At 40.8% G+C, this 20,284-nt stretch overlaps 1 protein-coding gene across 1 annotated transcript in view; it reads right to left on the bottom strand.

Moving 5' to 3' along the window:
* LOC132402346 (calcium-activated chloride channel regulator 1-like) overlaps window positions 1-20,284 on the bottom strand; it is a 122,840-nt gene that overhangs the window by 62,818 nt on the left and 39,738 nt on the right. The window contains exons 6-9 of the mRNA XM_059985225.1: window positions 10,019-10,240; window positions 8,638-8,862; window positions 8,383-8,560; window positions 5,408-5,514 (exon numbers count right to left, since the gene is read on the bottom strand). Coding sequence (XP_059841208.1) covers window positions 5,408-5,514; window positions 8,383-8,560; window positions 8,638-8,862; window positions 10,019-10,240 — 732 coding nt within the window. The remainder of the gene's footprint in view (window positions 1-5,407; window positions 5,515-8,382; window positions 8,561-8,637; window positions 8,863-10,018; window positions 10,241-20,284) is intronic.

The following is a 20,284-nucleotide window of genomic DNA, read 5'->3' as shown; positions in this document are numbered from 1 at the left end:
AAAACCTACCACTCACATCCCCCTTCAGCCCAATGCCTCTCACCTTCAATGCATGCCCTCTGGTATTAGACATTTCAACCCTGGGAAACAGATATTCTTTGTCCACTCTAACTATGCCTCTCATAATCTTGTAAACCTCTATTAGATCTTCCTTCACCCTCTACCACTCCAGAGAAAACAACCCAAATTTATCCAGCCTCTCGTGATAGCACATGCACTCTAAATGAGGCAGCATCCTGCTAAACCTCTTCTGCACCCTCTCTAAAACCTCAACATTGTTGCGAAAGTGGGGTGGCCAGAACTGGACGCAGTACTCCGGATATGGCCTTACCAGAGTTTAATAAAGTTGCAACAAAACCTCCAGACTTTACAACTCAGTGCCTCGAGTAGTAAAAGCAAGCGTTCCAGAGGCCTACATAACCACTTTGTGGCCCTGAGTAGCTATTTTCAAGAAGCTATAAACTTAGATCCCAAGATCTGTCTTCTCAACTACGCTGTTTTGGACCTTGCCTTTAACAGTATACTGTCTCCTTGCATTTGCCCTACTGCCATTTCTTGCCAATATCGAACTGATCTATATCGCACTCTTTGCCAGTCTTTTACCCTATCTACAACTCCACGAATCTTGGTAGCATCTGCAAATTGACTAACCTACCCAACTATATTTTCATCCAGGTCATTTATATACAATTCATATATCAGAGGTCCCATTGTAGATCCCTGTGGAACACCAATAACTACAGACCTCCAGCTCAGTTATGTCCCTTTGAGAACTACCCTCTGCTTGCAACGCCCAAGCTAGTTCAGAATTTAAACAGTCAATTCACCGTGGATCCCACATATCTTAATCTTCTTGATTAGCCTCCCATGAGAGACATAATCAAACATCTTATTAAAATCCACCTATACAACATCCACTAGCCTACCTTCACAATCTCTCTCATCACCTTGTCAATAAATGCAATCAAGTTAGTAAGGAATGACCTGCCACACACAGAGCCTTGTTCACTCTTCCTAATTGGGCCATGGGTTTCCAAATGTTCATATATCCTATCCCTAAGAATTTTCATCAGCAATTTCCCAACACTGACGGAAACTCATAGGTTAATAGTTCCCAGGATTTTCCCTTGTTCCCTTCTTAAATAGAAGTACAACATTAGCCACCCGCCAGTCCTTGCCTGTGGCCAGAGAGAGCACAAAAACGTGGGTCAGGGGCTCAGCAATCTCACCTCTTGCCTCCTACAACAACCTGGGGTAAATCCTTAATACTCATTAGGAGGCCCAACACCTCCTCCTCCTTGACCTCTAAACACCCTAACGTATTTATACAGTCAGCACTAATGCCCATCCTCCATATCCTTTTCCTTGGTAAATACTGAAGCAAAGTACTCATTACGTACCTCAATCATAATGTCCATATCCAAGCAAATTTTTCCCCCTTCACACCTCACATCTTCTCCCTAGTTATCCTTTTACTTGATGTATGTATAGAATGCCTTGGGATTCACCATAATCCTTCATTCTTAATTACCATCTTCAGTTCATTTCAGGCTCTTTATACTCTTCGTGCTTGGTTTGATCCTGACTTCAGAAGCTTTGCACAATTTTTATTTTTCTTCTTGACTAAACTCATCACCTCCAAGGCTTTCTTATCTTTCCATCCCCATCCTTCCTTCTAATAGGAGCCTTTCCTGTACTCTGTGCAATTGCTCTTTAAGAACCATCCACATGTGTGATGTGGTCTTGCCAGAGAAAAACTGTTCCCAATTAACTTAATTCCCAAAGGGGCATACTTGTTGCCGAGGGGAATGGCCACAGGGGAGCCCTGCACAGATGGATGACATAGTATGGAATTAGACCATAAGACATTGGAGCAGAATTAGGCCATTTGGTCCATCAAGACTTCACCTCCAATCTATCTTGGCTGATTTATTAGCCCTCTCAACCTCATTCTCCTGCTTTCTCCCCAAAACCTGGTCTTTGTTCCGAAGCCGTGCTCTTTGCTTCTAGATCCCCCCATTATAGGAAACATCCTCTCCACATCCACTCTAACCAGGCCTTCCAATATTTAATAGATTTCAATAGGATCACAGCCTCCCCCATCATCCTTCTTCTAAAATCCAGCAAGTACAGGCTCAGAGCCATCAAACACTCGTAACATGTTAACCCTTTCATTCTTGAGATAATTCTCACGTGGCTCTTCTGGACCCTCTCCAATGCCAGTATATACTCTCCTAGATAAAGGGACCAAAATTCAAAGTTCAAAGTAAATTTTATTATCAAACTACATATATGTCACCATATACAATCCTGAGAATATTTCCCTTGTGGGCATACTCAACAAATCTATAGAGTAGAAACTATAACAGAAGTAATAAACGACCACCCAACTAGGGTATTCAACCAGAGTGCAGAATAGAACAAACTGTGCAAATGTGAAAAGAAGAAACAATAATAATAACAACAATAATAATAATAATAATAATAATAATAATAATAATAATAATAATAATAATAAATAAGTATCAAGTACATGAGGTGATGAGTCCTTGGTAATGGAAGCATTTGAATGATAGGGCAAGTGAAGTTGAAGGAAGTAATCTGCTTTGTTATAAGAATCTGATGGTTGAGGGACAGTAAGTATTACTAAATCTGGTGGTGTGAGTGCTAACCTTCTTCCTGATGACTGCAGTGAGAAGAGAGCATGCCCTGGGTGGTGGGTATCCCTGCTGACGGATGCTGCTTTCCTGTGACAGTGTTTGATGGAGATGTGCTCAGTGGTCGGGACAGTTTTACCTGTGATGGACTAAGCAATGTCCACTACTTTTTGGTACATTTTTCCTTTCAAGGGCATTGGTGTTTCCATACCAGGCTGTGATGCAGCCAGACAATCTTCTCTACACTTCAGATCTATAGAAGTCTGTCAAAGTTCTAGATGTCATATCGAATCTTCACAAACTCCTAAGGAAGTAGAGGCACTGCTGAGCTTTCTTTATAATTGTGCTTACCTGCTGGGCCCAGGATACACAATAGTCCAAGTGCAATCAGATTTCATGGAAGTATTGGCCCTCATTGGGTGAGTTTAGAAATTAAATCGGTACCAGGTTATGCTCTGGGTTCTATTTTAGGGACTTCTCTCCCTTTTGCTCTTTCTAAATTGCTGAAACGAATTGACAACCCGATAGTTAAACATACTTTATGTATACGGTTTCAATTTTGGAAATTTTTCGGGTTGACTCAATTCATTTTAAATATTCCTATTGTATCTAATTGCTTTTTCCACCCTTCCGTTGTAGATCAAGCTGATTCGGCTTGGAAAACTAAGGGATTAATAAGATTTTCTGATTTATTTTTGGACAATTGTTTTATGTCTTTTGAGCAATTATCTAATAAATATAATTTGCCTAGATTTCATTTTTGTAGATATTTACAGATTAGGCATTTTTTAAGTACTGTACTTCATACGTTTCCAAATTTTGTGCCTTCAGATATTTTGGAGAGTTTGTTTGAATTAAACCCTTTTCAAAAAGGGCTTATATCAAAACTGTAATATAATTATGAAGATACGTTCAGAGCCCCTTTATAAGACCAAAAATGATTGGGAAAGAGAGCTTCATCTTACTATTCCTATTGAGAACTGGGATAGAATTCTTCAATTAGTTAATACATCTTCGATATGTGCCAAACATTCATTAATACAATTTAAGGTCGTACATAGGGCCCATATGTCCAAGGATAAATTAGCTCATTTTAATTCTTATATAAATCCTATTTGTGATAGATGTCAATTTGAAACTGCATCTTTAACTCATATGTTTTGGTCATGTCCGCTTTTGAAAAAATATTGGAAAGATATTTTTGATATTATCTCTGCGCTATTGAATATCGATTTACAACCTCATCCTATTACCGCAATTTTTGGTTTATCAATGATGGACTCACTGCATTTATCTTCTTCCGCCTGCCGAATGATTGCATTTCTAACTCTGATGGCTAGAAGATCTATATTGTTGAATTGGAAGGAAATTAATCCTCCCACTGTATTTAATTGGTTCTCTCAAACTATGTTATGTTTAAATTTAGAAAAAATTAGAAGTGGTGTATTCGATACTTCTATTAAATTTGAAAAGGTATGGAGACCATTCATTCAATATTTTCATATGATGTAATATGACCCTGTTCCAAGTTCATTTGATTTTCCAGCTTTAATCTTATTTATGTTGAGAGGATCGGAGTTGACGACATTGATGATTATGTATTCTTGTGAGATATTATAAACAGCCCTTTTTTTCTCTTTTTCTAGTTTTTCTTTTTTTTTCTTATTTTTTTGCTTCTTTTTTCTTCTTTATTAGCTACTAGATTAGTAGGTTAGTTAATTTTGCATAACTTTTTTTTATTTTTTCTGTTTTTTTTATATCATATATTATGAAATATCTAGATTTACCATGTTCATACATATACTATATGGTTCATGTTTTGGTAAACTCATTTATACTGTAACCATTGCTTATGTATTTTTTCATGTGTATTGGGAATTTGTATGTTTGTAATCCCTTTATTAATATATCATTTGTATTTTGTTCATATTATTAATAATAATAAAAAGATTGAGAAAGAAAAGATTTCATGGAAGTAAATTATTGTGGAATTTGTAGCTGTCTAACATCTCCAGTCCAGGGTTGAATCCGGACCTCTCCCAGTGACCACATATGTGCTCCTACTTCCCAAAGGTACATTGATAGCCACTTTTGCTACATGATGATGGTGCCTCCATTGGTGGTTATTCAATGAAATGGGGAATCAATGGGCATGTGATGGAATAAATGTTAGGGCTAAAGAGGAAAAGGAAATTCGGATGGAGTCAGACACTCATACAACCATACAGGAGAGAAACAGACCTTTCAACACATCTAGTCCATGCCATCCTTGTCCAATCTAACTGCACCCAGCCTATTGCCCTCCATACTTAGGTCTTCAAGTCCCAGCAACATCATTGTAATGATAGATGGGGTTGCTCTGATTTGCAAGGCCTCTTTCAGTGGTACAATAATATAGTATCTAATTTTATCGATTGTGTTAATATGGAGGAATAAACTTCATAAATACATGCAACACTCTTTAAACTATTCTAGTTTTCGATACAGGTCCCGTTGTGTGCCACAATGAATTGCTACAAACCAGGGGAAGAGTGGCTTGGTTCATGGATGATGCTGCAGGAATGAGTCTCGAGTCTCGGGTTGACTAGATAGTTGGAAGACCACAGGAATAGCAAAGAGGTGAAATGGAAGTCAGAGACATCCATTTAAGATGGATGTTAGACATGGAAGCATTTTGGCAATGTGGCCCCTTGGCATTAATATCTGCAATGGAACAGTTTAGGTAGGATCTTACTGAAAAATATTCAAACCTGGATGGACAGTTGGCTGCTGTTACCATTTCCTGATACTAATCCCGTGAAGGAATCAATTAATCCATTTACATCCACGTTATCAGATGCTGCAAACTGTAAGCCCCCTGCAGGACAAAAATGACAAATTTTACAGAAAGCTCAGCTATTATTTATGACACATACTAATTGAACAAAGGTGGGTGGTATGGTATCATAGCATTTAGTGTAACGGTATTACAATGTCAGCATCCAGGTTCAAGTCCCACTTCTGTCTGTAAGGAGTTTGTACATTCACTCCTTGACCATGTGGGATTCCATAAGACTATAAGGCATGGCAGTTGAAATAGGACATTCAATGTCTGCTCCACCATTCAATCATGGCTGATCCTTTGTTCCCATGTTCAGTCCCACTGCCCGTAACCTTTGATGCTGTGTCCAATTAAGACGCTGTCAAGCTCTGCCTTAGATACATCTAACAACATGGTCTCCACAGCTACCCATGATTACAAATTCCACAAATTCACCACCCTCTGGCTAAAGCAATTTCTCCGCATCTCTGTTTTAAATGGACGCACCTCCATCCTGGGGACAAGGTGCCCTTTTGTCCTAGACTCCTACATCATGGGAAACCACCTTTCCACATCTAATCTGTCTAGGATTTACAACATTTGAAAGGTTTCAATGAGATCCTTCCCCTCATCCTTCTAAATTCCAGTGAGTACATGTCCAGAGCTATCAAGGTTCCTCGTATGATTACCTTTTCATTCCCTGAATCATCCTTGTGAGCCTCCTCTGAACCCTCTCCAATCTTTTCGTAGATGAGGAGCCCAAAACTGTTCACAATACTCAAGGTGAGTCCTAAGTAGTGCCTTATAAAGCCTCAGCATCACATCTCTGCTCGTTATTCTACACTTCTTGAAATGAATGCTAACATTGCATATGCCTTCCTCCACCACCGACTCAAACTGTAAGTTAATCTTTAGGGTGTTCTGCACAAGGACTCCTAAGACCCTTTGCATCTCAGATTTTTGGATTTTTCTCCCTGTTTAGAAAATAGTCTACCCATTTATTTCTGCTACCAAAGTGAATGACCATGCATTTTCTAACATTGTATTTCATTTGCCACTTTCTTGCTCATTCTCCTAATCTGTCTAAGTCCTTCTGCAGCCTACCTGTTTCCTCAACACTACCTGCTCCTCCACCAATTTTTGTGTCATCTGCAAACATGGCAACAAAGCCATCTATTCCATCATCTAAATCATTTATACATAGCACAGAATGAAGTGGTCCCAACACCAACCCCCACAGAACATCACTAGTCACTGGCAGCCAACCAGAAAATGATCCATTGATTACCACTTCCTGCCTCCTACCATCAGCTAATGTTCTAACCATGCCAGTAACTTTCTTGTTATACCATGGGCTCTTAACTTGGTAAGCAGTCTTATGTGTTGTACCTTGTCAAAGGCCTTCTACAAGTCTAAATATAAAACATCCTCTGCATCCCCTTTATCTATCCTACTTGTAATCTCCTCAATGAACTTCAACAGGTTCAACAGACATCCTCACTTTGTCCTATCTTGTCCTGTGTCACCAAGTACTCCATAACTTCATCCTTTACAATTGACTCCAACAAGTTCCCAACCTCTGAGGTCAGGTTGACTGGTCTTTCTTAAAGAATGGACTGGCTTTTGCAATTTTCCAGTCCTCTGGCATTATGCCAGTGCCCAGCAATTTTTGAATCATTGCTAATGCCTCCACAATCTCTATGCTACCACCTTTCAGAATCCTTGGTGCAGATCATTTGGTCCAGGTGACCTCTGTACCTTAGGTCTTTCAGCTTTTTGAGCACCTTCTCCCTTGTAATAATAATTGCACTCACTTCTCTTCCCTCACACCCTTCAACATCTGGCACACTGATAGTGTCTTCCAGAGTGAAGACTGATACAAAATACTCATTTATTTCATCTGCCATCTCCTTATCCCCTGTAATTTTTTATCCGGTCTCATTTTCTAGCGGTCCTATATCTACTCTCATCTCTCTTTTACTTTTACATACTTGTAAATGTTTTTACTATCCACTTTGATATTGTTTTCTAGCTTGCTTTCATATTTCATCCTCCTAATGACTCTTTTCTTCACTTTGTTTAGGCTTTTAAAAGCTTCTCAACCCTCTATCTTTCCACTATCTTTTGCTGTGTTGTATGCTCTCTCTGCTTTTATATTAGCTTTGACTTCCCTTGTCAACCACAATTGTACTACTTTGCCATTGAGTGTTTTTGGAGTACATCTATCCTGCATGTTCCTCATTTTTCCCAGAAATGCACACCATTGCTGCTCTGCTGACATTCCTGCCAGATGCTGCTTCCAATTTACTTTGGCCAACTCCACTCAAACCACTGTAATTTCCTTTACTCTACTGAAATACCGCTATGTCAGCTTTTACTTTCTCCCTAAACATTTCAAGTTGACCTCAATCATATTGTGATCACTGCTTCCTATGAGTTCCTTTCCTTCAAGTTCCCTTGTGGTCTCTGGTTCATTACGTAACACCCAATCCAGTATAGCTGATCCCCTAATAGTCTCTTCCCATAGTTCACAGATGTACAGATTAGTTAATGGTCACTTGAGTGTATTTGGGTAGCACTGGCTTGTTGGGCTGAAAGGGTCTCTTACTGTGCTGCATCTCTAAACATAAATAAATAAGTCATAACCAGTAGGATTAAAATAGTTAAATCTTTCAGTTCTGACTTTAACTTTGCCCTTCTGACATGAAGAGATGGAAGGTGTTGTGTATAAAGTGGCTGCTCTGTTAGTCCTATCCATAGTCTTAACAGAACATCCTGGGCAGTATGTTCCCAGAATCCAGGATTATGTTCATGAAGTGGAAGACAGCTGTCCAGTGTCTTCTGCCACTCAATGTTTGGTGGGTTCATATTCTCCACACAGTTTCTTCAGCTATTTCCTTTGATCAGGTATTTTAGTGAAGTTACCTGTCATGTTTGAGAGCTCTTCTAACTGTACAGCTGCAGATGGTCCTAGAGCAATGGTGTGGATTACAGCTCCACTTGCTTCCACTTCTGGGAAGCAGGTGCTTATTTGATTATCTTCTCCATCTGTCAGTAAAATAATTTCATCACCTTCTGTAGCACTGTCATCACCACGAAGTACCTGCAACAATCAGATGTCAGCATGGAAAAAATGCAACACTTGTAATTAGTAGGACTGGCAAAACAGTCCAGGCTTACCTGAAATCCAGCCCTAACCCCAGCACAGATGCTTGTTCCCCCATCAGCTGATGTTGGTAACAGCTGTACAAGATTCTCCCTTACGGCATCATTATCGATCCTTTTTAACCGTGTTTTAATGCTGGCACCAGAGTTAAAAGTGACAATTCCAACTTGTGATCCTGTTTCAGCAATCTGCAGTAGGAATATCTCAACTGCTTGTCGGAGCCTGACAATGCGATTCTCCTGTACATCAGAAAAATAAAATTCAATGTCCAGCAAAATCCTATTTATTTGACTTAATTAAACGTTATATATTGAGAAATATTTTAAAAATATATAAATTTATTTTAATCAAGCAGCCTCCTTTGCTGTGGATGGCGTTGAATATCTCCTTTACTGTTGCTTGATCCACAGACATTCATGTAAGTAAAAAAACATTCCAATTCGCATACATGACATGTTACATGGTGGAGGGGATTTTAGGGCATCAGGAGGTGAGACTTTTGAGTGACTCCCCAAAGTCCTCTCTACCACATAAGCATTTAGAAAGCTGCATAACCACCACTGAGATTACCACATCATCAAGGACATCTTCAAAATGAGATCATCAACATGAGAAATTCCGCAGATCCTGGAAATTCAGAGCAGCACACGCAAAATGCTGGAGGAACTCAGCAGTTTAGGTAGCATCTATAGAAATGAATAAACACTCGATTTTTGAGGCTAAGACCCTTCTTCAGAACTCAATTGGTGATGCCTCAAGAAGGTGGTATCCATCATTAAGGACCCCACCATCCAGGACATTTCCTCTTCATCAGAGAGGAGGTACAGGATCCAGAAAACCCACATTCACATTAGGAATAGCTTCTTTCCACCATTAGAATTCTGAATGGTCCATGAACCATAAATATTACTGCCCTTTTTGCTCTGTTTTTGCACTACTTTTGAATATTTTTCACTGTGATTTATAATAATTTTAATGGATTCTACTGAGATGCCACTGTAAAACAACAGATTTCATGCATATGTCAGTGATAATAAATCTGATTCCGATTCTGAATACCCAGCCTGCGGGCTGTTCTTGTTGAAAGTCACATGAGAGGAAATTCAGCCCAGAATTATAACCTAATTAAGGAGGCACCATTTTAGCTGAAGACTGGTGAATTTGTGGAATGGTCTACCACAGAATGCGGTGCAGGCCAAGTCTGTGGGTATATTCAAAGTGAAGGGGATAGATTTCTGACTGGTTGGGCCGTCAAGGGATATGACGAGAGGGTAGGTGTATGGTGTTGAATGGGATCCGGGATCAGCCATGATGAAATGGCAGAGTGGACTCGATGGGCTGAATGGTCCAATTCTGCTCCTATATCTTATGGTCTAATAACATAAAAGATCTTACCGATTGCATGCTTCCCGAGACATCAAGGACTAAACAAAGCACACGGTCTGTGGCCTGTAGAAGTGTGAATGTTGGTTTGACTGAACCATTGTGATGTGACAAAATGTTTTTGAAATCTTCTGACTGGCTGATCACGTCCCAAGTGCTCTTGTAATTGCACATTTCGTTCTGCATGTTGGGTGCTTCAGGATTGTGGGTCTCAGAATCACAGAATTTATCTACCTGGATATTTGTGGAGAAAAAACTAGGGTTAAAGAGGCAAGACATACAAAATTCTGAAGGAACTCAGCAGGTCAGTCAGCATCAATTTGAGGAACCAACATTCGACCTTTCCAGGTGAGGCCCTCCATCAGGACTGGAAAGGAAGGCGGCTGAAGCCAGAATCAAAAGAGCTTTGATCAGTAACCAATCTGGACATCAGAAGTTTTGAGAGGAGGGGATTTCACTCAGGTCCAGGGCCCAAGGATGAAAAGGAGCAGTGGATCGCTATCCCAAAATAGAGCTTTGACCAGTGACCAATCTGAACATGGGAAGTTTTAAAGGAGGAGTTTTCACTCAGGTCCACTGCCCAAGTAGAAAAGGGAGCAGTAGGTTGCTACAGCGAAATGGAGCTTTGACTATCAAACAATCCATGTTTGGGATTGATTAGTAAGAGCAAATTAAAGGAATGCAGGGGTAAGAATAGTGACCATTGTTGCAGCGGTCATGAATTGAGTGGACAGAGTCAGAGTGATGATCTTGATGCTTCAGCTCTTTGAGGCTTCAGTCAGAAAAAGCAAAGGAAAGAAAAACTCAAGTTTTTTCCTTCTCTTCTTTAAGCTGTGGCTGCTCAGCTAGGACAGTAGAGATGCCAGCCGGGGTAGCGGAATGCTCCTCTGTGCCTTTCAATGTCCCTGACGACTACAACACAAGAAGTTGGAGCTGGAAACAGATGAGCTCTGGATCATTCGGGCGGCTGCGGGGGTGATAGGTAGAACATATTGAGAGGTAGTTACCCTTAAGGCGCAGGACACAGGAAACTGTCTGACGATCAGGAAGGGGAAAGGGGATAAACAGTCAGTGCACAGTACCCCTGTGGTCATCCCCCTCAACAACTTTGGAGACTGCTGGGGGCAGGGGGAGAGTTGACCTAACAGGTCTCTGGCACTGAGTCTGGCTCTGTGACTCAGAAAGGTAGGGGACTGAAGAGGATGGCAACAGTAATAGGGGACTCTGTAGTTAGGGGGACAGATAGACGATTTTGAGGATTTAAAAAAACAAACATGGATGGTAGTTTGCCTCCATCGTGCCAGGGTCTACAATGTTTCTGATCATGTCCACAATAGACTGAAAAGGGAGAGAGAGCAACCAGAAGTCATGGTACATATTGGTACCAATGACATAGATAGAAAAAGGGAGGAGGTCCTGAAAAAAGAATACAGGGAGTTAAAGAAGGAAGCTGAGAATCAGGACATTAAGGGTAGTACTCTAGGGATTGCAGTCTCTGCCAAGCAGCAGTGATGATAGGAATAGAATGAGTTGGCAGATTAATGTGTGGCTGAAAAATTGAAGCAGGGAGCGAGGATTCAGATTACTGGATAATTGGGATGACTTCTGGGGCAGGTGTAACCTGTACAAGAGAGATTGGTTGAACTTGAATCTGAAGGAAACCAATATTCTTGTGGGCAGGTTTACTAGAGCTGTTGGGAGTGGTTTAAACTAAAACGGCAGAGGAATGGGAACAAGTATCACAGAGCAGAAGATGAGCCAGCAGGTTTACAAATAGTTGGATTTTACATGAATGTAAGGAATGAGCCAATGATTGAGTACAAATGCAGACAGAGCAAGAGATAAATTGTACCACAGTGGCAAAATTCAAAAGCGTGAAGAATGCAGAACTGAAGGTGCTGTATTTAAATGCATGTAGCACTAGGAAAAAGTGGATAGACTCATGGTGCAATTAGAAATTGGTCAGAATAATGATGTTGGCATCTCTGAGTCGTGGCTGAAAGAAGGCCATAATTGGGAGCATAACATCAAAGGATATCCTTAGTATCGAAAGAACAGGCAGAAAGGGTTAGGCGGTGGTATGGCTCTGATGAGATGGGCTGGTGGTGAGATGGGATTACATCTTTAGAAAGAGGTGACATAGGGTCAGAGAATACTGAATCTTTGTGGGTGGAGTTAAGAAACTGCAAGGGTATAAAGACCATTAGAAGAATCACATACATATAGTAGCCAAGATGTGTCTGCATTTGTGAATCTCTGTCAAAGTATCTACTATATCAGTGTAGCTATTCTTAAATAAGGAGAGAAAAATTGTAAATGCCTGTCAGAGCTGTAATGGGGAACTTCAATATGTAAGGGGATTGGGAAAATCAGATTGGTGTTGGATCGCAAGTGAGGGAATTTGTTGATTCCCTATGAGATGGCTTTTTAGAGCAACTTGTGCTTGAGCCTTCTCAGGGAAAGACTATCTTAGAATGGGTGCTGTGTATTAACCCAGATCTTAATAGGAAGCTCAATGTAAAGAAACCCTTAGGAGGCAGTGATTATAACATGATTGAATTCATACTGCAATTGGAGAGGGGGAAGCACAAGTCACATATATCAGTATCACAATGCAATAAAGGAAATTAATGAGGCATGAGAAGGCAGATTGCAGGAGGATACTAGTGGGGATGATGGCAGACCAGAGATGTCTGATGTTTCTGGGCTTAGTTCACAAGGTTCAGGACAGATATGACCCACAAAAGAAGTTCTCAAATCACAGAGGTAGGGATCCATGCCTGACAAGGGAAGATAAGGACTCCATAAGATCCAAGGGAAGTGCATATTATGTAGCAAGAGTAGATGGGAAGTTGGATGATTGGGAAGCTTTTATAATCCAACAAATGGCAACTAAAAAACTAGAAGTAGGGAAAAGATGAAATATGATACAAACTGGACAAAAATATAAAGCAGGATACCAAAAAGTTTCTTCAGTTATATAAGGAGTAGAAGGAAGGTGAGAAATTTTTTTGGACCACTGGAAAATGATGCTGGTGAGTCAGTAATGAGAGACAAAGAAATGGCAGGTGCACTTAGTAAGTAGATTGCAATGGTCCTCATTTGGAGTAATATGAACAGTTTTGGGCTCTTTATTTTAGAAAGGATGAGCTGAAACTGGAAAGGGTTCAAACAGGGTACACAAAAATGATTCCAGGATGAAATGGATTAAGAGGACATACTCATTGGAGTATAGAAGAATGAGGGAGGGGTGGAATTGTGTGAACCCTATTGAATGCTGAAAAGCCTACAGAGAGTTGATGTGGAGAAGCTGTTTCCTACAGTAGGGGATTCATTGGAGTTTTGAACATAATTACATCACAGGGCATACCCTGGCAGGTGCTGGAATGTGGAAGTGGATTCTTCCTCAGCATAGAAGAATGTCCCTTTGGAGCAGAGATGAGTTGTTATTTCTTTCGCCAGATTATGGTGAATCTGAGGAAGTCATTGACAGAGACATCTGTACAGGCCAAGACAGTGGATATATTTAAAGCGAAGGTTGACAGGTTGTTGATTAGTAATGGTGTCAGAGGTTATGGGGAGAAGGCAGGAGAATGAGGTTGAGAGGGATAATAAATCAGCCATGTTGGAATGATGAAGCAGACTCAATGGGCTAAATAGCCGAATTCTGCTCCTTTGTGTTATGGAAAGCAGGTCTCTCATCCCCTCAAGATTGTTGTGCCTTTCAGATTGTTGTTGGCTGATCTGCCCTGGGACTCATCTCCTCTTATGTTAGAGGAGATATAGCACGGTACAGTTCCTATGGTCTCATGAACCCATGTTGCCCAATTATACATATATGGCCAATTAGCCTACTAACCTGTATGTCTTTGGAAAGTAGAAGCAAACTGGAGCACCCGAAAGAAAACTGCACAGCGATGGGGAGAATATCTGAACTCCTCACAGCGGTTGTGGAATTGAACCCAGGTCACAGTAAAAGTGTTACTCCAACCACTACACCTATTTAACACCCCATTGGCCGATCCCCATTGATCTATATTCCCCAATTTGTCAAGGAAATATCTACTTCCTCTTTAAATTTCCCCCCCACCTGTGTATAACTATCCTCTCCATTTTAGGTTCTTCTACTTCCACATTCCAGCACCTGCCAGGTTATGCCCTGTGATGGAATTATGTTCAAAACACCAAATAATACCCTGTTAATCTAATTGCTTTAACTGCTCATGTCAGGATAAGCATCTCATATCAGGATGTGGCTGAGTGAATCTCTGTCAAAGTGCCAACTATATCAGTGCAGCTTTTCTTAAATAAGGAGAGCAGAATTGAAAGTGCCTGCAAGAAATGGAACCTCAAGGTATTTTAAAGTCCTTTGGTAATAAATTTTACTTCAACTGTGACCAACGAGTTCAGGAACAGTTATTATCCTTCAACTATCAGGCTTCTGAACCGGTATGGACAACTTCACTGATTTAACACTGAACTGATGACTGAACTTATAGACACACTTCAAAGGACTCTACAACTCATGTTCTCAGTACAAATTATTTATTATAGGATTAGGCGGTAGTGTGCCTCTGATACGACAGGATGGTGGTGGATTAGAATCACATCTTTAGAAAGAGGGGAAATAGGGTCAGAGATTACTGAATCTTTGTGGGTGGAGTTGTGAAACTCCAAGGGCATAAAGACCATTAGACCATATACAGGTGTTCAAATATTAGCCAAGATGTGGTGTTGAGATTGCAAAGCAAGCTGAAATGACATGTAATAAGTGTAATGTCAGATTGTAATGGGGGACTTCAATATGTAAGGGGATTGGGAAAATCCGATTGGTGTTGGATCTCAAGTGAGGGAATTTGTTGATTACCTATGAGATGGCTTTTTAGAGCAACTTGAGCTTGAGCTACTCAGGGAAAGACTATCTTAGAATGGGTGTTGTGTATTCACCCGGATCTTAGTTGGGAGCTGAATGTAAAGAAATGCTTAGGAGGCAGTGATTATAACATGATTGAATTCACACTGCAGCTTGAGAGGGGGAAGCACAAGTCACATATAGCAGTATTGCAATGGAATAAAGGGAGTTACTGAGGCATGAGAAGGTGGATTGATGGAGGATACTGGTGGGGATGTTGGCAGAACACAGATGTCTGAAGATTCTGGGCATGGTTCACAAGGTGCAGGACAGATATGACCCACAAAAGAAGTTCTCAAATGGCAAGGATATGGAAAAGTAGCTGACAAGAGAAGTTAAGGAGTCTATAAAATCCAAGGAAAGTACATGTTAGGTAGCAAAAGTGAATTGGAAGTTGGATGATTGGGAAGTTTTTAAAATCCAACAAATGGGAACTAAAAAAGCTATAAGCAGGGAAAAGATGAAATATTAGGGAAACTAGCCGAAAATATAAAGTGAGATACCAAAAGTTTTTTTCAGTCATATAAAGAGTAAAAGGAAGCTGAGAGTTTTTTTGGACCACTGGAAAATGATGCTGGTGAGGTAGTAATGGGGGAGAAAGAAATGGCAGGTGAACTTATTAAGGATGTAAAGGGGGTATCTTCTTTTTCATTGTTACTGTGTATGTTACTCAGAATGGCTTCTTTGTTTTGTTAAAAGTAGGAATGTTTTTTTGTTGTGAGAGAGTGCTGGAAGCTTGTTTGGGTTAAAATTTACTGATAAGGAGAATTGTAATCCTTTGTTAACTAATTGGGATTAATGTTATTCTTTCTTCTGAGTCTGTAAACTATTGTTGGTGGGCTTTTGGGAGATTGGCGCGAGGGGGTGAGAGAGAGAGGATGTGAGACTGTAAACTGGGTGAGGAATGGGCCTCAAGCGGGGGCCCGAGGCTAGGAGGTACCCCGAGGAGAGGGGACGAAGATAGATGTGTTTGGTTGACCATTTCGGATGGTCCTGAGCTGCGAGTCGAGGAGTTCTGAGGGGGTCAAATGGTGGCCAGAAGACTTCCATAATTGAGCTCCAACTGTTGTGCACGAAGTGGTTTGGACTTTGATAAGTTTGGCACCTTTTGCTTTTTCTTTTCTTTCATATATATTGTATTGTCTAGTACTCTTTTAGTTTTAGTAAACTCTTTAAAGTGTATTCCGTAATGGTATCTGGTGTGAGTTGGATATTGTGTGTGTACACGCGGCATAACCTTGATTCCCACAGCCCCTGCATGTACGGGAGGTGGGGTTGGTGAGTGGCAGGATCTCCTTTTCCCCTAGACATATAGCAGTCTGTTGGGTAAGTGTTACAAGTACATGGCAACAGTCCTCACCTGGAGTAATGTGAGCAGTTTTGGTCTCTTTATCTTAGAAAGGCTGTGCTGAAACTGGAGAGGGTTCAAAGACGGTTCACAAAAATGATTGCAGGATGAAATGGATTTAGAGGGACATACTGAATGGAGTATAGAAGAATGGGGGAGGGATGGGATCTTGTGAAACGTATCAAATGTTGAAAAGCCTAGAGCGAGTGGACATGGAGAAGCTGTTTCCTATGGTAGGGGATTGTAGGACCAGAGGGCACAGCCTCAGAATAGGAGGATATCACTTTGGAGCAGAGATGAATTGTTATTTCTTTAGCCAGATTATGGTGAATCTGAGAAAGTCGTTGCCAGAGACATTTGTCCAGACCAAGACATTGGACATATTTAAAGCGAATGTTGACAGGTTCTTGATTAGTAATGGTGTCAGAGATTTCGGGGAGAAGGCAGGAGAATGAGGTTGAGAGGGATAATAAATCAGCCATGCTGGAATGATGGAACAGACTCAATGGGCTAAATGGCCTAAATCTGCTCCTTTGTGTTATGGAAAGCCGGTCTCTCATCCCCTCAAGATTGTTGTCCCTTGCAGATTGATGTTGGCTGATCTGCCCTGGGACTCATCTCCTCTTACGTTAGAGGAGAGATAGCATGGTACAGGTCCTATGGACCCATGAACCCATGTTGCCCAATTACACATATATGGCCAATTAACTTACTAACCCATATGTCTTTGGAAAGTAGTAGCAAACTGGAGCACCCGGAAGAAAACTGCACGGTGATGGGGAGAACATTTGAACTCTTCACAGCGGTGGCAGAATTGAACCCAGGTCACAGACCAGTAAAAGTGTTACTCCAACCACTACACTAACTTAACGCCCCATTGGCAGATCCCCATTGATCCATATTCCCCAAGTTTTCAAGGAAATATCTACTTCCTCTTTAAATTTCTGCCCACCTGTGTTTAACTATCCTCACTATTTTAGGTTCTTCCACTTCCACATTCCAGCACCTGCCAGGTTATGCCCTGTGATGGAATTATGTTCAAAACTCCAAATAATACCCTGTTAATCTAATTGCTTTAACTGCTCATGTCAGGATAAACATCTCATCTCAGGATGTGGCTAAGTGAATCTGTCAAAGTGCCAACTATATCAGTGTAGCTTTTCTTAAATAAGGAGAGCAGAATTGAAAGTGCCTGCAAGAAATGGAACCTCAGTGTATAATACAGAACTTTGGTAATAAGTTTTACTTTAACTGTGACCAACAAGTTCAGGAACAGTTATTAACCTTCAACTATCAGGCTTCTGAACCAGTACGGACAACATTACTCACCTAACACTGAACTGATTCCAGAACCTATAGACATACTTCGAAGGACACTACAACTCATGTTCTCAGTATTAATTATTTATTTTAGGATTAGGCGATAGTGTGGCTCTGATACAACAGGATGGTGGTGGAATAGGATCACATCTTTAGAAAGAGGGGAAATAGGGTCAGAGATTAGTGAATCTTTGTGGGTGGAGTTGTGAAACTCCAAGGGCATAAAGACCATTAGACCATATGCAGGTGTCCAAATATTAGCCAAGATGTGTTGTTGAGACTACAAAGCAAGCTGAAATGACATGTAATCAGAGTAATGTCATAATTACAATGGGTGACTTCAATATGTAAGGGGTTTGGGAAAATCAGATTGGTGTTGGATCGCAAGAGAGGGAATTTGTTGATTACCTATGAGATGGCTTTTTAGAGCAACTTGTGCTTGAGCCTTCTCAGGGAAAGACTATCTTAGAATGGGTGTTGTGTATTCACCTAGATCCTAATAGGAAGCTCAATGTAAAGAAACCCTTAGGAGGCAGTGATTTTAACATTATTGCCTTCATACTGCAATTTGAGAGGGTGAAGCACAAGTCACATATATCAGTATTGCATTGGAATAAAGGGAGTTACTGAGGAATGAGATGGCAGATTGTTGGAGGATACTGGTGGGGATGATGGCAGACCAGAGATGCCTGATGTTTCTGGGCATACTTCACCAGGTGCAGCACAGATATGACCCACAAAAGAAGTTCTCAAATAACAGGGGTAGGGATCCATGCCTGACAAGGGAAGATAAGGACTCCATAAAATCCAAGGGAAGTGCATATTATGTAGCAAGAGTAGATGGGATGATGGATGATTGGGAAGCTTTTATAATCCAACAAATGGCAACTAAAAAACTTGAAGTAGGGAAAAGATGAAATATGATTGCAAACTAGCCAAAAATATAAAGCAGGATACCAAAAGCTTTTCAGTTATATAAGGAGAAAAAGGAAGGTGAGAGATTTTATTGGACCACTGGAAAATGATGCTGGTGAGTCAGTAATGAGAAACAAAGAAATAGCAGGTGCACTTAGCAAGTAGATTGCAACGGTCCTCACTTGGAGTAATATGAACAGTTTTGGGCTCTTTGTTTTAGACAGGATGTGCTGAAACTGGAGAAGGTTCAAACAGGGTATACAAAAATGATTCCAGGATGAAATGTATTAAGAGGACATACTCATTGGAGTATAGAAGAATAAGGGAGGTGTTGAAATCTGTGAAACTTATCGAATGTTGACAAACCTAGAGCGAGTGGATGTGGAGAAGCTGTTTCCTTCAGTAGGGATTCCAGGACCAGAGGGCACCGCTTCAGCATTGAAGGATGTCCCTTTGGAGTACAGATGAGTTGTTATTTCTTTAGCCAGATTATGGTGAATCTAAGGAAGTTGTTGCCAGAGACATCTGTACAGGCCAAGACATTGGACATATTTAAAGCGAAGGTTGACAGGTTCTTGATTAGCTATGGTTCAGAGGTTATGGGGAGAAGGCAGGAGAATGAGGTTGAGAGGGATAATAAATCTGCCATGCTGGAATGATAGAGCAGACTAAATGGCCTAAATCTCCTCCTTTGTATTATGGAAAGCAGGTCTCTCATCCCCTCAAGATTGTTGTGCCTTTCAGATTGTTGTTGGCTGATCTGCCCTGGGACTCATCTCCTCTTATGTTAGAGGAGATATAGCATGGTACAGGTCCTATGGACCCATGAACCCATGTTGCCCAATTACGCATATATGGCCAATTAGCCTACTAACCTGTATGTCTTTGGAAAGTTGAAGCAAACTGGAGCACCTGGAAGAAAACTGCATGGCGATGGGGAGAACATCCGAACTCCTCACAGCGGTGGCGGAATTGAATCCAGGTCACAGACCAGTAAAAGTGTTACTCCAACCACTACACTAACTTAACGCCACTTTGGGAGATCCCCATTGATCTATATTCCCCAAGTTTTCAAGGAAATATCTACTTCCTCTTTAAATGTTCCCCCACCCGTGTATAACTATCCTCTCTATTTTAGGTTCTTCCATTTCCACATTCCAGCACCTGCCAGGTTATGCCTTGTGATGTAACTATGTTCAAAACTCCAAATAATACCCTGTTAATCTAATTGCTTTAACTGCTCATGTCAGGATAAACATCTCGTCTCAGGATGTGGCTGAGTGAATCTCTGTCAAAGTGCCAACTATATCAGTGTAGCTTTTCTTAAATAAGGAGAGCAGAATTGAAAGTGCCTGCAAGAAATGGAACCTCAGTGTATTATACAGAACTTTGGTAATAAATTTTACTTTAACAGTGACCAGTGTTATGAATGTGCTGCAACTCTGAGGGGCTGAAGGGTACAAAGTCGCCCCCTCCTTTTTGAGAATTGCAAGATCGCTATTAATTTGGGTCTGGGACCCAGTAAATGAGAGCAAATCCACAAGGTTTGGAATGTGTCCTGGCCTCAGTGAAACAAAACCATTGATAACGGCTATTGTTTCTTGGAGACGGAATTGTGTATTGAGTACTGTACTCTTCATTGAAGTCAATCAGGGGACAACCAGAGTGGGCTGGTTGAGGGATTGCATCATCCCAACCTGATTGACATCTGAGACCCCGTAAGTAAGGATAAAAGAGGATCTGGGGAACAACCCCTTTAGACGCACCAGGAGATACGCTAGAA

The sequence above is a fragment of the Hypanus sabinus genome, chromosome 11 (assembly GCF_030144855.1).
Source record: "Hypanus sabinus isolate sHypSab1 chromosome 11, sHypSab1.hap1, whole genome shotgun sequence".
NCBI lineage: Eukaryota > Metazoa > Chordata > Chondrichthyes > Myliobatiformes > Dasyatidae > Hypanus > Hypanus sabinus.
This window is presented reverse-complemented; position numbering and strand designations above follow the sequence as displayed.